At 47.7% G+C, this 16,789-nt stretch overlaps 1 protein-coding gene across 1 annotated transcript in view; it reads left to right on the top strand.

Moving 5' to 3' along the window:
- The first annotated feature begins 4,539 nt into the window (after positions 1 to 4,539).
- The window catches only part of SYCE2 (synaptonemal complex central element protein 2), a 45,225-nt gene continuing 32,975 nt past the window's right edge, over positions 4,540 to 16,789 (top strand). Inside the window, exons 1-2 of the mRNA XM_077470311.1 lie at positions 4,540 to 4,636; positions 10,692 to 10,797. Of these exons, the coding sequence (XP_077326437.1) occupies positions 10,703 to 10,797 (95 nt within the window). The 5' untranslated portion in view covers positions 4,540 to 4,636; positions 10,692 to 10,702. The remainder of the gene's footprint in view (positions 4,637 to 10,691; positions 10,798 to 16,789) is intronic.

Here is a 16,789-nt window from a genome sequence, read left to right as displayed (position 1 = left end):
AGGAGAAATGCTCTCCCGGGGGATTACCTTGCGGGCGCTCTCCCGAGTCCAGCATTTGGCGTCCATAGCCACCCCATGGGTGAAGTTCCAAGGCCCAGGTATGTAAAACGGGGGACCGGTCACTGAAAGGTGTTTTTCACCTTAATGCATAGGCTGCATTAAGGTGACAAAACACATAGGTTTACAACCCCTTTAACCACTTAAGCCCCGGACTATTTTGCTGCCCAAAGACCACGGCACTTTTTGCGATTCGGCACTGCGTTGCTTTAACTGACATTTGCGCGGGCGTGCGACGTGGCTCCCAAAAAAAATTGACGTCCCTTTTTTCCCACAAATAGAGATTTCTTTTGGTGGTATTTGATCACCGCTGTGGTTTTTATTTTTTGAGCTATAAACAAAAAATAGCAACAATTTTGAAAAAAAAAACGCATTATTTTTTGCTTTTTGTTATAATAAATATCCCCCCAAAAATATATTAAAAAAAATGTTTCCCTCTGTTTACGCCAATTATTCTTCTACATATTTTTGTTAAAAAAAATCGCAATAAGAGTTTATTGATTGGTTTGTGCAAAAGTTATAGCGTCTACAAAATAGGGGATAGTTTTCTGGCATTTTTATTTATTTATTATTATTATTATTTTATTAGTAATGGTGGCAATCAGCGATTTTTATCATGACTGCTACTATATGGCGGACACGTCCGACAATTTTGGCATGATTTTGGGACCATTCACATTTATATAGCAAATGCGATTAAAATTGCATTGATTACTGTGTAAATGTGACTGGCAGTGAAGGGGTTAACACTAGGTGGCGCTGTAGGGGTTATGTGTTTCCTGGGGATGTGTTCTAACTGTAGGGGGGGTGGGCTAGCTGTGACACATCACTGATCATAGCTCCCAATCACAGGGAGCAGAGATCAGTGACAGTGTCACCAGTTAGAATGGGGAGATGCTTGTTTATATTAGCATCTCCCCGTTCTTCCTCCGATTGTGGGTGTTCCGGGGACATCGAGTCCGCGGGACCCGCGACCCGACTCACTAAGGTCCCGCACGCGCGCACGCGATGGCGTGGTGGCAAATTTAAAGGGATGTGCAGGTGTTCCCATGTTCCCAGCCATGCCATTCTGCTGACGTACATTGCCGTGCGCCGGTCAGGAACCGGTTAAACCTACATCTTCTTGAAAATCATACATGTTCTGGTGTCTAGGGTTGCCACCTTTTCTTCAAGCCAAACCCAAACACTTTAGTAGCCTGGGTCATCTTTGGGTGCCCCAAGGAGTGTAGTTATGTGGTGTACATAAAGTGCCACAATAAACAGCATTAGTGGCCAAATTGCTATTGATGACATCATCACTCTGCCCCCCCCCCAGTGATGCCAAACCTGCCCCCAGACAGACGCCCGCAGCTCCTAGACGGTAACAGATTTGTGTGCGACTATCTTGGTTACTTGGGGAGCCACAGCCCAGTCTGAATAATGTGTCTGCTTTTCAGCCCACCTCGAACCTGGACACATGATTCAAAACCCAGACAGTCCAGTTGAAGCCCGGACAGGTGGCAACCCTATCTGGTGTAAATATTAGACCCCTTTCACACTGGGGCGTTTTTCAGGCGTTTTAGCTTAAAAAAAAAGCGCCTGTAAAGTGCCTGAAAGAAGCGGCAACTGCAATCCCAATGTGAAAGCCTGAGTGCTTTCACACTGAGGCACTGCGCTGGCAGGGCATCAAAAAATGTCCTGCAAGCAGCTTCTTTGCAGCGTTTTTGGAGCGGTGAATACACCGCTCCTAAAGCGCCCCTTCCCATTGAAATCAATGGGAAGCACCTGCAAAATGCCTGAAAAGCACCTGCAAAGAGCTTTTGGCAGCAGTGCTTTTTGGGCGCTTTTAACCCTTTATTTGGCCACTAGCGGGGTTAAAAGTGCCCCACTAGCGCTAGAAAAATGCTGGTAAAGCGCCGCTAGTTTAATTGGCGATTTACAAGCGTTTTTCAGGCGCTGACATTGTGAAAGGGCTCTTAAAGCACTCTGGCTTTCACATTGGAATTGCAGATGAGGCTTCTTTCAAGCGCTTTACAGGCGCTTTTTTTTAACGCCTGAAAAATGCCCCAGTGTGAAAGGGGTCTTATATTCAGGCGTCATTATACTGCGGAAGGTCGGCACGATCCCGCTAACCGTCGTAGCTATATGTCGGCTCACGGGATCGGGATAGCAGGCGCGCGTGCGTGCCGCTGCACTGCGGGGGTGCCAATGCTCACGGCCGACAGTCGCAAGCGTTTGCGGGCACGAGAGGCAGAGCAGGGACATGTGTGTGTAAACACACAAATCCCTGTTCTGTGAGGAGAGAAGAGACAGATCCTGAGTTGCTAATAGCTAGGAACCACAATCTGTCATTTCCTCTAGGTCAGTCCCCTCCCCCTACATTTAGAAACACACACAGGGAACACATTTAACCCCTTGATCGCCCCCTAGTGTTAACCCCTTCATTGCCAGTGAAATTTTTACAGTAATCAGTGCATTTTTATAGCACTGATCGCTGTATAAATGCCAGTGTTCCCAAAAATGTGTCAAAAGTGTCCGATGTGTCCACTATAATGTTGCAGTCCCAATAAAAATCGCAGATCGCCGCCATTACTAGACAAAAAAAATAATAATAATAAAAATGCTATAAATCTATCCCCTATTTTGTAGACGCTATAACTTTTGTGCAAATCAATCAACATACGCTTACTGTGTTTTTTTTTTTACTAAAAATATGTAGAAGAATACGTGTCGGCCTAAACTGAGAAAAAATGTGCTTTTCAAAAAAAAAGTGGATATTAATTATAACAAAAAGTAAATATATTGTGTTTTTTTTTTTTCAAAATTGTCACTATTATTTTGTTTATAGAGCAAAAAAACAAAAACAAAAACGCAGAGGTGATCAAATACCACCAAAAGAAAGTTCTATTTGTGGGAAACAAAGGACATACATTTTGTTTGGGTGCAGAATCGCATGACCGCACAATTGTTAGTTAAAGAGACGCAGTGCCGAATCGCAAAAAGTGCTCTGGTTTTTGGCCAGGCAGATGATCTGGGGCTTATGTGGTTAAGAGGTCCTGTCATGCTTTTTTTCTATTACAGGGGATGTTTAGATTCCATGTAATAGGAATAAAAGTGACAATTTTTTTTTTAAAGAACAGTGTAAAAATAAAAAAAATAAAGGTAAAATTAATAATAATAATTTTTTTTTTTTTTTTTTAAACGCACCCTGTCCCGCTGAGCTCATGTGCAGAAGCGAATGCATACGTGAGTAGCACCCACATATGAAAACGGTGTTCAAACGACACATGTGAGGTATCAACGCGATCGGTAGAGCAAGAGCAATAATTCTAGCCCTAGACCTCCTCTGTAACTCAAAAGATGCAGCCTGTAGAATTTTTTTAAACGCCACCTATGGAGAGTTTTAAGGGTAATTGTCGCCATTCCACGAGCTGACGCGTGACATGTTGGGTATCAATTTACTCGGTGTAACATTATCTTAAAAAAAAGGGCTTACTTTACTGTTGTCTTATTTTTTTATTGAAAAAAGTGTATTTTTTTCAAAAAAGTGCACTTGTAAGACCGCTGTGCAAATACGGTGTTACAGAAAGTATTGCAATGACCGTGTTAAGAAAAAAAATGTATAATGCTTGGGGGTTCTAAGTAATTTCTAGCAAAAAACAAACTGTTTTTAAAGCGGTTCTTCACCCTAAAGGGGAAGTTCCGCTAATCTGATCCCTCCCCCCCTCCGGTGCCACAATCGGCACCTTTCAGGGGGGAGGGGGGTGCAGTTACCTGGATAATCCAGGTAACTGCACCCACATCCGGCCAGACCGCCGCAGACACCCCGCCCCCCCCCCCCCCGTTGTGTTCTGGGATACACACAGTTCCCAGAGACACAGCGGGGGACCATAAGAGACGCGCAGCGTGACTCGTGCATGCGCAGTAGGGAACCGGGCAGTGAAGCTGTAATGCTTCACTTCCCGATTCCCTGACAGGATGGCGGTGGGGGCAGCAGCGAGACAAGCGATCGCTCGTCATCTGCCGCCGACATCGCTGGACCCTGGGAAAGGTAAGTGTAATTTTATTAAAAGTCAGCAGCTGCAATATTAGTAGCTGCTGGCTTTTAATATTTTTATTTTAGGTGCAGAACCGCTTTAACTTGTAAACAACAAATCTCAAAAAGAGGCCCGGTCTTTAAGTGGTTAATAAATAAGAACAACAGAATTGCTCAATATCTGCTGCAGACTGCAGTCACTGGAGCTCCACTCTACACAGAAATCATTTATGAGAGGCCTCCACTTCCTGTGGTAGCATCTATTTGTTTTTGTTACATTAAAGTTAATTTAAAAATAAAAAAAAGTGGAGGTTGTGGAGACCTCATGTTTCCTATGACAGTGGAGCTTCCAGCTGCAAAGATTCACAATAAAGTTCAGAAAAAAAAAAAAAAGAAGAAGAAAAAAAAGTGGAGTGGAGGCCACATGCTTCCTGTCATCGGTGGAGCTCCACTCTGCAGCCTACCTCTCCTGTGTGAGGAGGAGAAGTGGCGGGAGCGCGCTTTTACCTCAGCTGCAGTCCCGCAGAGCTGGTTGTGAAGGGACAAAGTTCCAGAACACGTCACGTAATGGAGATGGCTGGGGGCGGGGCTGTGTATACATGACGTACTATTACTTCAGATATATGGAATATTCTCAGTGTATTAGTACATATTATATGTATTGTGGAGATAAGGACACATTTGGGGTAATAATGTTTTTGTTTTTTCTGTCAGGAGCTATAACCAGCTGGCTTTACATTTATATCACTTGTGTACGCAACGCCGCCATCCATAATTTTTACACACAAACACACGGGTGGGGTGCCAATTTTGCCATGCCCACAAAGCAAATAATTGCTGACGTGTGTACAAACCCGTCTGCTGCCCCAGGGGTGGCAAAAACGCTGCGCAACCACTGGGTTTTACTGCCCCCACAACCATCACAAGTGTAAATGAGGCCTAAGACCTATTGTGCCACCCTGGGCGTCAGCGGTAAAGCGACACTATTTTTAGCGCTGTTTTAGTGGCGCTATTCGGCCGCTAGCAGGGCGGTTTTAACCCACGCTAGCATCCGAAAAGGGGTTAAATTCGCCCGCAAAACGTTGCCACAGTGGCGTTTTGCCAGCGGTATGACAGCGCTGCCCCATCGGTTTCGATGGGAAGGAGCGGTGAGTTCACCAATCCAAAGAAGCTGCCGGCAGGACTTTTTCTGACGCCCGGCCAGCGTACCGCTCCAGTGTAAAAGGAGCAGCTGTTTTAGAGCGCTTTGCAGAAGCTATTTTTAACGCTCTAGCGCCTGCAAAACGCCCCCAGTGTGAAAGGGGTCTAAAAGTATGGGGTACAGCAGCAGTTTTAAGGCCAGTTCACACCACATGCAGTCCAGTGCAGTTTTTCTGCATCAAAAAAAAAATGCATGCAAAGTTTGTTATGTGGTTTCCAATGGCATAGTTCACACCAGTGCAGTCAGTGTCAGAAAAAAAAAGTAGAAAATGCATTTTTCCTGCACTAGACTGTACTGGAACGTGGTAAAACACATAAAAAATGCATCAAAAACGGACTGGACCCCAATACAGTGAAAAAAAACAGGAAAAGGGGGCAGTTCACACCACATACAGTCCAGTGCGTTTTTTTTTCTGCATCAAAAAACGCATTGGATAGTATGTTTAAGGTTTCCAATGGCATAGTTCACATCAGTGTGGTCAGTTCCAGAAAAAAAAAAGTAGAACACGCTGCTTTTTTCCTGTACTGGAACACCGTAAAACGCATCAAACACTAACTGGAACAAACCAGAACGCATCAAAAACGCGTTGAAATAGCACATGCAGGAACAAATCCAGAATGGATCTGCAGTGTGTTTTGCAGATGCAAAGCGCCCTGAAAGAGTCGCTGCTGTTTGTCCAGTGTGAAAGCCCCGAGGGAGCGGTGCGCTGGCAGGACAGTAAAAGAAAGTCCTGCTAGCTGCATCTTTGGAGTGGTGAAGGAGTATACACCGCTCCCTCACCGTTCCTGCCCATTGAAATCAATGGGGCAGTGCGGCTATACCGCCGGCATAGCACTGCTGCAGCAGCGCTTTGCAATGGTTTTGACCCTTTCTTGGCCGTTGGGGGGGTAAAAGCGACCCGATAGCGGGGTCACTGAACTGGGGTCCGGTGTGTTTTTGGTGCATGTAGGTGCGTTCCAGTACAGTTCTGGCTAAGTACAGGATAAGGGCCAGTTTACACCATAGAAATGCAGTCCTGATGCATTCCGGATGCTTTTCTCCATGTTCATTTTTGATGCGATCCAGATTTTTTTTGATGCGTTTTTGTTTCATTTTTTATGCATCCCCCCCTTTCTTCTTAACCTTAAATAAGGACATGGGTGGTTAAAATGGAGTTCCACCCTAAAGTGGAACTTCCGCTCATCGGAACCCTCCCCCCCTCGGTGCCACAGTTGGCACCTTTCAGAGGGGAGGGGGGTGCAGATACTAAGACATTTATTTGCAACCACTTCCGGGCATAAACTCCCACGGGAGTCTATGCCTCTTCCTATCCCAGCACGCTGTCTGCTGGGACATACACGGGTCCCAGAGACAGCGCGGGCCATTCCCATTGCGCTGCCCGGCTCGCGCATGCACAGTAGGGAACCAGCAAGTGAAGCCACAGCTCTTCACTTCCTGATTCCCTCACCGAGAATGGTGGTGGCAGCAGCCGAGAGCCGAGCGATCAATCGGTCTCGGCTGCCGACATCGCTGGACTCCAGGAACGGTAAGTGTTCATTTATTAAAAGTCAGCAGCTGTAGTATTTGTAGCTGCTGGCTTTTTTATTCCCTGGAACCCGGAACTCATTTGAACGGCAAGCACTGGTGTGAAGTCATTTTCAATAGCCCAGAAAGGCCTGTGGTGTGAACTGTCCCTGAAGCATAACACGTTCAGGGCTGTACACGTGCCATGGCTGTGACATGAAACTGTTTCATGACGCATTCCGCAGGCATTATTGCGACTCATGCAAGTCTGTGGGGGCTGTTGTGGCGCGGTGGTGTGGTATTTATGCAGCTAAAACAGGCTGTGAGGAAGTGGCATAACGCCTCCTCACTGCCTGCTGAACACCCCCCCCCCAAAAAAAGTGATCCACCGCGGATCGCTTTTCATAGAGGCAGCACAGGCTGGCACACATGAAGGGCTGCAAGTGAACGTGGTCATTGGCCATGCTCACACTGCTATGGCACAGCAAAAATGATACCACAGGTTGCGTAATTCAGGCGGTACTGCCACCAAATGTGACCTATTCAGGTGAATTAAGCCTCTGATTGTCTACCACAGTGATCAGTCAATGTGAAGCCCGCAACAATGTTTTTATCTTTGGCCCCTTTCACACATGCGGACGATATGTCCGTATTTCATCCATCCGTTTGCGGATGAAATACGGACATACATTCATCCCTATGGGATAGCGGGTGTCTGCGGATGAGCATCCGCAGACACCCGATTTCGTCCGCCTCCGCAACAGTCCGATTCTGCAGACGGAGGAAAATCCTATTTTTCTATCCGTCTGCAGAGCGGATCGGACGAACACGGACAGACGGTCCATGTTCATCCGATCCCCATAGCGGAGAGCTGACAGGGCGGTCCCCGCACAGTGTGCGGAGACCGCCCTGTCCGCAGCCGGCTCAGCGGGGACAACGGAGCAATCCCCGCTGAGCGAGCGGATCTTCACGGGGCGGATCATTACTGATCCGCCCCGTGTGAAAGAGGCCTTTCTGTGACTGGAGAGATAGATACATTGTAACTTTGTCTGTCCATGCAGAAGAGAGAGCAAAAAAGTGTTTGTAAAACAATAAAAAATAAAGGAAAATACCTAGATCGAGGTTTGATCTGGGTCAGTGTCAGGTTAGTGTTTGTGTCAAAGGTCAGGGTCAGTATATTTTGAGCAGGATTTTTTTCAGTGTGTTTCAGGTAGGACAAAAAAAAAAATGCACTATTGATTCTGGGCTGTACTACGGGCACAAATAACATCTGGCATACACATAAGGGGTATCGCTGCATACGTCAGGAGCAGACTAATTTATTTTCGGTTGCTCTTTGGTGGTAGGTTATGGTAATAAATGTAAAAACAATTTTTTTTTTTTTTTTACTATTTTGGGCCAGTTTTTCTTTGATAATAAAAAAAACGCGGTATAATCCACCTGGATGCACAAGCAGTTGTGATATGTACAGTTTTACTAAAGGAACATTCACACTGAGGTAAAAAATTATACTGTACACCAGTGGCGGCTGGTGCTCCATTTTGGAGGGGTCACGCCAAATAAACTACTCGCCACCCCCCTGTTCAGTCGGTCGATCGGCAAACCCCGCACTTAACCCATCTAGGTCGCGGGCCTGTGTCCCCTCCTTGGTGTCTCCTGCTTGGCGTCCCCTCCTTGGTGTCTCCTGCTTGGCGTCCCCTCTTTGGTGTCTCCTGCTTGGCGTCCCCTCTTTGGTGTCTCCTGCTTGGCGTCCCCTCTTTGGTGTCTCCTGCTTGGCGTCTCCTCCTCAGTGTCTCCTGATCAGCGTCTCCTTCTCTGTGTCTCCTGCTCGACGTCCCCTCCTCGGTGTCCCCTCTTTGGCGTCCCCTCCTCTGTGTCTCCTGCTCGACGTCCCCTCCTCGGTGTCTCCTGCTCGGTGTCCCATCCTCGGTGTCTCCTGCTCGGTGTCCCATCCTCGGTGTCTCCTGCTCGGTGTCCCATCCTCGGTGTCTCCTGCTCGGTGTCCCATCCTCGGTGTCTCCTGCTCGGTGTCCCATCCTCGGTGTCTCCTGCTCGGTGTCCCATCCTCGGTGTCTCCTGCTCGGTGTCCCATCCTCGGTGTCTCCTGCTCGGTGTCCCATCCTCGGTGTCTCCTGCTCAGCGTCCCCTCCTCTGTGTCTCCTGCTCGGCATCTCCTCGGTGTCTACTGCTCAGCGTGCCCTTCTCGATGTCCCCTCCTCGATGTCTCCTGCTCGGTGTCCCCTCCTTGGTGTCTACTGCTCACCGTCCCCTCCTTGGTGTCCCCTCCTCTGTGTCCCCTCCTCTATGTCTCCTGCTCGGCATCCCCTCCTCGGTGTCTACTGCTCAGCTACCCCTCCTTGGTGTCCCCTCCTGGGTGTCCCCTCCACGATGTCTCCTGCTTGGCGTCCCCTCCTCTGTGTCTACTGCTCACCGGCCCCTCCTCGGTGTCCCCTCCTTGGCGTCCCCTCCTCTGTGTCTCCTGCTCGGCATCTCCTCGGTGTCTACTGCTCAGCGTGCCCTTCTCGATGTCCCCTCCTCGATGTCTCCTGCTCGGTGTCCCCTCCTTGGTGTCTACTGCTCACCATCCCCTCCTTGGTGTCCCCTCCTCTGTGTCCCCTCCTCTATGTCTCCTGCTCGGCATCCCCTCCTCGGTGTCTACTGCTCAGCTACCCCTCCTTGGTGTCCCCTCCTGGGTGTCCCCTCCACGATGTCTCCTGCTTGGCGTCCCCTCCTCTGTGTCTACTGCTCACCGGCCCCTCCTCGGTGTCCCCTCCTTGGCGTCCCCTCCTCTGTGCCTTCTGCTCGGCGTCCCCTCAGTGTCTCCTGCTCTGCGTCCCCTCCTCGGTGTCCCCTCCTTACCATCCCCTCCTCGGTGTCTCCTGCTCAGGGTCCCCTCCTCGGTGTCTCCTGCTCAGCGTCCCCTCCTCGGTGTTTCCTGCTCAGGGTCCCCTCCTCGGTGTCTCCTGCTCAGGGTCCCCTCCTCGATGTCTCCTGCTCGGCGTCCCCTCCTCGGTGTCTCCTGCTCGGCATCCCCTCCTCGGTGTCTCCTGCTCGGCATCCCCTCCTCGGTGTCTCCCCCTCAGCGCCCCTTCCTGCTCTATGCCCCGAGACCACCTTTTTTGAAGCCAATGAGAGTCTCAGTCTATAATCATTTGCTTAAAAAAAAACTTTGATTGAAATCCATAGCGTCCAGCGCCCTGCATGGAGATTAGGGGCCGGGCGCATGGATTGGAGGGCAGCGCCCCTGCTCTTCATATGGTCGGGTTTCCACTGCTGTATATGTTACTTCTGTTCTGATGTCAAAAAGGACAATGACCAAACCCCAAAGCTCCCAGCTGTCTCACATTTGGAGGGACTGTCCCACTGACTGAACCAAATTCCATTGCTGCTGTTTCCTCCTCACTTGCCTCTCTTTTTGGTGGGATGTATGTGTTTATATAAAAAAAAAAAAAATCATATAAGATTTCAACCTATTCCCGCTGGAGTACTGCGCATATGCAGTGGCTTATGCATGAATGGGGGTGTGGTGTGAGGTTCTGTCACCCCCCCCCCCCCCCCCATCCATTTCACGGTCACTGTTTGCGATCAGGAGGCAGCAGGGCGGGCTCCAATCATGTGGTCACTGTAACATACAGCGATGACATGATTGGGAAGTGGGTGGGGTTGACTATCAGTGCTTTACTGCACTAAACCTTTCATCCAACTTCTACATTTAGCATTTGTCATTTTGTGGGAAAAAAAAAACATATAAAGGGAATGGAGTAAAAAAGCATTTATCCAGTCATTGTGTAATAGTTATTGCTTGTGTGGCAGGGTGTGTGTAATATGTCCTATGCATACACACTAGTTGCAAGTATGTCCCGTTCACTGTATTATCTGTTGCCTATTGTATTTGTTTTTGTTTTTTTTTATCAGAATTCATCTAAATGGAGGACGCAGTCCTGAAACGCAGAAGAGATTCAGGGGAAGCAGGGGCCCCTGTTGCCACATCCAGCTCATCTCCTGCCAAAACATCCTCTTGGTGAGCCATGGGACAGACGTGACTACAGATTAGTGTTGATTAACAGTTGGCACTGTGCCGTGATGTTATGTCTCCTTAATAATCATATTACAAATTATAAATGGGCAATCCTGTACTGTCTTTTTTCTTCCCTTCTACATTATTCCTTACCCAGAGCTTAAAGCTAAACTCCGGGCATAAAAGCATTTAGGCTCCATTCACACCCAGGCGATTTGAATTGTGGGCACAAATTGCTGCGATTCTGCCTGCGATTTAAATCGCCTAATTGTTTAATGGAGCCTTATTAAACTACATTCCTCAGTAACTTCAACAGCTATAAATCCACTTTGTGTGTAATTTGTAAAACTAGCAGTGATATCATCACTATGCTGTGAAAAAAGCAGAGGTGTGGGAGGGGCCCAACAGGCCCCACCCTCTACAGGCTGCCTGCAGAATACTACAGGATGGGGCGGAGATAAGACCAGTCACCCTGCACAAGGAGAGAGAGCAGCAGTGACCGGTCTTTATTACAGGAAGCTCCTACACAGAGAGCAAGTCTCACACTGTATTACTGCACAGATCTGGAAGAAATACACAAAGTACACCGAGATTCAAGGAAGAATACACATGACGAATGGATTTAGACAATATTTGTCTAGACTGGAGTTTAGCTTTAAAGGATATCTAAACCTAAGAACAAAAATGTAAATAAATTGCAGTTTACTGTGCTATGGCTGTGATGGCTGTTAATCTTGCCAGAAATGCAGTGTCCTAGTATCTTCCAGTGCATTGAACTGATATCTCAAAAATTTTTCCTGACAGACTCCATGGCAGCAACGTGTGGGTTAAGTCCCACCTCCATTACCCTATAGGACACTACTTTCATAAATCTTTGCTCCCTGCCTATGGCAGTGTTCTTTTTTTGTCCTCCTCTGAAGGACCTAGTGGTGGTCTTTCTACCCGAAGATCTTTTCATTCCCACGATCGAGATTGGCCGAACTGCAACTCTGCATCTGGAAAGTCGCATTACTCCGCTAAGCCCTAGCTATTAGCAGGGTATGGAGTGAGCAGTGGAAGAGGCGCTGAGAAGAAGCCCATGTCCTAGCCACTGGCAGGCAGGCTGCGCATTGGTCAGACAGCCAGCTATTAGCAGGTGACCTGTTTGCCCCTTGAAAGTACGGTGTCATCTTATCTTACCTTCGGCCTGGGTGATCGATCGTGCTAGGAGTGGTGAGATATTTCTTATTCTTCATGGCGGCAGTTTATGCAATATTTCTTATCCTGTTTGTGTTTTTTGTTTTGTGCTGTTTGTTTGCAGGCATGGCAGCTGGTTCTTCCTGCGTTCCAGCCGCCGTTTCACTTCCGGTTATGGTTTTCGTCCATTCTGCGCATTCCTCTTCCAAATCTAAACATTACGGTTCTTCCTCAAGATCAGGACACTGTAGTGAGGAACGATCACATTCCTCAAAGGCTCACTCCAGTCACTCAGCTAGTTCCTGCTGGGGGTGTAGAGCTCATGTCTCTGCAGGGAAATCTTTGTGTGATCTCTGCTAAGCCAAGGCTTCTAAGGAAAGGGGAAATACGGACCAGCAACTTAAATCCCTGGTGGAAAGGGTTGTTAAGGAGTCTCTTAAAAACATTGATGACCAGTCCTATGTTCCTCCTGCAGAGCCTTCATGTTCTCCAGGGAGGGAGACTCAGTTGCAGGATACTTGGGAATCCTCTGTGCATAGCCACCCGTCGGTTGCCATATCTGACAGTGACTCTGACGAAGATAACCCTTGTGTGGGATTTGATTTTGCTCTGCTTCCTCCTTTGGTCAGAGCCATTAGAGAAACACTGAATTGGGAAGATCCGGTGGCTGCCCCTTCCAAACAGAGAAAATTCTTTAAACAGTTAAAGAAGCAACGGGTTAATTTTCCATTTATCTCTGAACTTGGCGAGATCATCACAAATGAATGGGGCAAGGTGGAAAAGAAAAATTCTATGCGATCTAAAGTCTCAAAACTCTATCCTTTCAAGGAGGAAGAGGTGAAGCATTTGGAGTCAGCCCCATTGGTGGATGCAGCCATCATGAGGCTGGTGAAACATGTGACACTTCCCTTAGAGGATACTGTTTCTTTTAAGGACATTCTGGACAGGCGGATTTCTGTAGATCTGAAGAGGGTGTACCTTATAGCAGGTATGGCCCGTAAGCCAGCGTTAGCCTTGGCTGCTATGTCTAAAGCAATGGAAGTATGGACGAATAATGTAGACAAGACGCTCAGAAATGTCTCGGAAGATACTGCCAAGAGTTTGCCTATCCAGGAGTTGAGGCTGGCTTCTGCCTTTCTTGGGGAGGCCTCTATTGATTTCATATGCCTGGCAGGTCAGGTAATGCTTTCTTCCGTCACTGCCAAGCGGGCTCTGTGGCTCCGTCCCTGGTTGGCTGACCCAGCTTCGAAAGAAGTATGGTGCCGAATCCCCTTTGAGGGGTCCTCCCTTTTCGTCGATAAATTAGATGAAGATATGATTCAAAAGGAGAGAGGGAGCCGACCAAATCCTTTTGATGTTGGGCCCGCTCAGACAGGTCAGGTGGGGGCTCGTCTTTTCCACTTTTGTCATGTCTGGGCGGCCTCGATTCAAGACTTTTGGACTATCAAGACGGTCTCTTCAGGCCATGCTTGGACCTTCAAAGAAGCTCCCAGACTCAGGTGGGTTCCCACTTCTCTTCCGGCTACAGAAGAAAAAAGGCAAATTCTTCTAGCCTACGTGGAATCTTTGTTGGCTCAAGACGCTGTTATCCATGTTCCAGTAAACCAGCGAGGCATGGGAATCTACTCTCCTTTTTTTATGGTCCAGAAGAAGAGTGGGGCCTGGAGGCCAGTTATAGATCTAACTCACTTGAACCATTTTATCAAAAAAGAAAAGTTCAAGATGGAAACGTTATCCACAATTCAACAGTCTGCTAAAGCAGGAGACTGGATGGTCTCCATAGACCTCAAAGACGCCTATTTTCATGTGCCCATTGCAGAAAATTTCCAGCAGTTTCTCTGCTTCTCCGTGGCCGAGCTCCATTTTCAAGTCACGAGCCTTCCCTTCGGGCTATCAACTTCTCCGCGTGTATTTTCAAAAGTTCTTTTGGCAGTGGTGGCTCTTTTGAGGACCAAAGGAATTTGTCTACATCACTATTTAGACGACCTTCTGCTTTTGGCTCAAGACAAGGAACAACTCCTAGTACACAGAGGGCAGGTCATCTCCACTCTACAAGAATTCGGGTGGATCTTGAACTTGGAGAAGAGTCAGCAAGACCCATCTTAGTCCCTGGTGTTTTTAGGGGCCCTATTCAACACAGTCAAAGGCACCATCTCGTTACCAGAAGAGAAGATGTCAATAGTCAGGGACAGAATCCATCTGGCCCTCTCTGCCTCTCATCTCCAGGCTCTCCAGTGCTTGAAAATTATAGGCACTATGGTGGCGACAATTCCAATGATGAGGTGGGCGCAGTGGAGGATGAGGCCCTTTCAGAAGGGTTTCCTTCATCAATGGTCAGGCTGCAAAGTCCAGCTGATTCGGATCACCTCATCCAAGAGGAATTCCCTTCTGTGGTGGCTCCAATGGGAAAATCTTTGCAACTGCCATTCCATTCTTCCCATCTCGTGGGTAACTATAACGACAGATGCCAGCAACAGAGGCTGGGGCGCCCACTGCCTGGCGGAAGTGGCTCAGGGCACCTGGGTTCTTCCCTCCAGAAGAACAGTGTCAAACATCTTAGAGTTAAGAGCAGCCTTTCAGGCTCTAATAGCCTTTCGTCATCTGATTTCAGGAGCCTCGGTCCTACTCGACTAGACAATAACACAGCAGTGGCATACATAAGAAGGCAAGAGGGTACACAAAGTCTATCCCTTCTCCAGGAGGTGGAACCGATCATGACCTGGGCTCAGAGGAACCTGAAAGATCTGACAGCAACATATGTTCCGGGGGTTCAGAATGTCCAGGCAGACTTCCTTTTCCGAATACTTCTAGACAACGAGTGGTCTCTTCACGAGGAAGTATTCAATTGGATCCTGACGTTGGGGGCTCTCCCCGGAAGTCGACTTGTTTGCCTCCCCCTGCAACAAGAAACTGGCGAGGTACTATTCGAGGTACATGAATCCTCAAGCCTACGGGGTGGACGCCTTGACGGAGAAATGGTGGTTCCACAGGGCCTATGCCTTCCCACCAACTCCTATCATTCTTCAGTTCCTGAGGAGCCTCAGGTCAGAGACAGCAGAAGTTATAGCCATAATTCCCCATTGGCCCAACAGGCCTTGGTTTCCGCTTCTGACGATCTGATTCCTTTACCATCCAGACCAGACCTTCTGTCCCAGGGGTCGAGATTACATCCTTGCCCGATCACCTGCGCCTAAAGGCTTGGTTTTTGAAAGGAGAAGGTTGGAGGCATTAGGCTGCCCTAAAGAGGTTATTCCCACTGCACAAAGAAGTAGTACCAATCCCACTGCACAAAGAAGTAGTACCAATCGGGTATATGAGAGAATTTGGGCGAAGTTTACAAGTCACATGTCTTCAAGGTCTAGTTCCTGTAATACACTGACAGTCCGGGATGTTTTAAGCTTCTTGCAGTCAGGATTGGATATCTCTCTTTCTGTAAGTTCTCTTCATGTCCAGGTGTCAGCAATTTCAGCATTCTCTGGGGTCTCATGGGCCAATCATCCTTTGGTCCAACAATTTTTCAAAGGAGCGGTCAGGCTTAGGCCACAGAGGAAACCTAGATTTCCCAAATGTGATCTTCCATTGGTTCTGGATTTCTTCTCACAACTCGACAAATCTCTCTCAGTCAGAGAATTAACAATTAAAACCTCTTTCCTGGTAGCCATAACTTCGACGAAGAGAATCTACGAAATTCAATCTCTAGGTGCAAAGGAACCCTTTCTCACCTTCTTTCCAGATAGGGTAGTCCTAATTCCAACGTTAGGAACAAATCCCAAGATTACCTCTGTTTTCCATGAAAACCAGGAAATCACACTTCCTGCCTTCAATTCTGCTGGGAGTTCGGATCCACATCCACTTTGGGAGTTACTCTAAGGCAATATTTGGACGTTTCAGCTTCCTTTCGTCAAACTGACTTTCTCTTTGTTCTGTTCCAGGGTAAAAATAAAGGCTCTAAGGCTTCCGTCAGATCCATCACTGCTTGGGTGGTCCAGGCAATCCAATGGGCTTATAGAAAGAAGGGCTTGGCTCCTCCTGAGGCGGTTACAGCTCACTCTACTAGAAGTCTCTCAACTTCATAGGCGGCCTCTCGTCACGTTGCGCCTGAAGTAATCTGCAGAGTGGCCTCCTGGTCTTCAATTCATACTTTCATGTCTCACTATTGTGTTGAGCTAGCATCCATATCTTCTTTTGATTTTGGTTTGAAAGTTCTGTCGGCTGACAGCGTTAAATAAATCTTTTTTGTTCAGCATTTTTGCCCACCCGGCAGTGTATGGCGAGTTATTTCCCACACGTTGCTGCCATGGAGTCTGTCAGGAAAATGGAAAAATCCTATCAAAATACTTACCGTAATTTTCCTTTCCTGCAGGAGTTCCCTGGTGTCTGGAGCCAGGCTGGAGTAGGCTAGTTACCGAACACGGCCATGGGCAGGGAGCAAATATTTATGGGAGTAGTGTCCTATAGGGCAATGGAGACGGGACTTAACCCACACATTGCCGCCATGGAGTCCATCAGGAAAGGAAAATTACAGTTAGTATTTTGATAGGAATTTTCCATTTTATCAGCTTTACCAGCCGTCTTCTCTGAGCTACACAACAACCCTTCTCTTGTGTAATGCAGAAGATGGGGGGGTGTTAATGGCAGGATCAGCAGGTGAAAATTAAGGCAAATGCCTGAAAAAGACGAATACGGCCACCACATCTAAGGAACGGTAAGATGCAATATATGACATTTGTGTTTTTGGGTTTAACTACGGAGCATAATAATGATGAAATGGGTTAGGTTGATATCTCCAGCCTTCTACTCATCTAATTAGTTTCAGCAA

Source organism: Lithobates pipiens, unplaced genomic scaffold, assembly GCF_037356315.1.
Source record: "Lithobates pipiens isolate NorthernLeopardFrog02 unplaced genomic scaffold, aLitPip1_a1.2 Scaffold_8, whole genome shotgun sequence".
Classification (NCBI taxonomy): domain Eukaryota; kingdom Metazoa; phylum Chordata; class Amphibia; order Anura; family Ranidae; genus Lithobates; species Lithobates pipiens.
The sequence above is the reverse complement of the archived record's forward strand: the minus strand, read 5'-3'. Positions and strand labels throughout refer to the sequence as shown.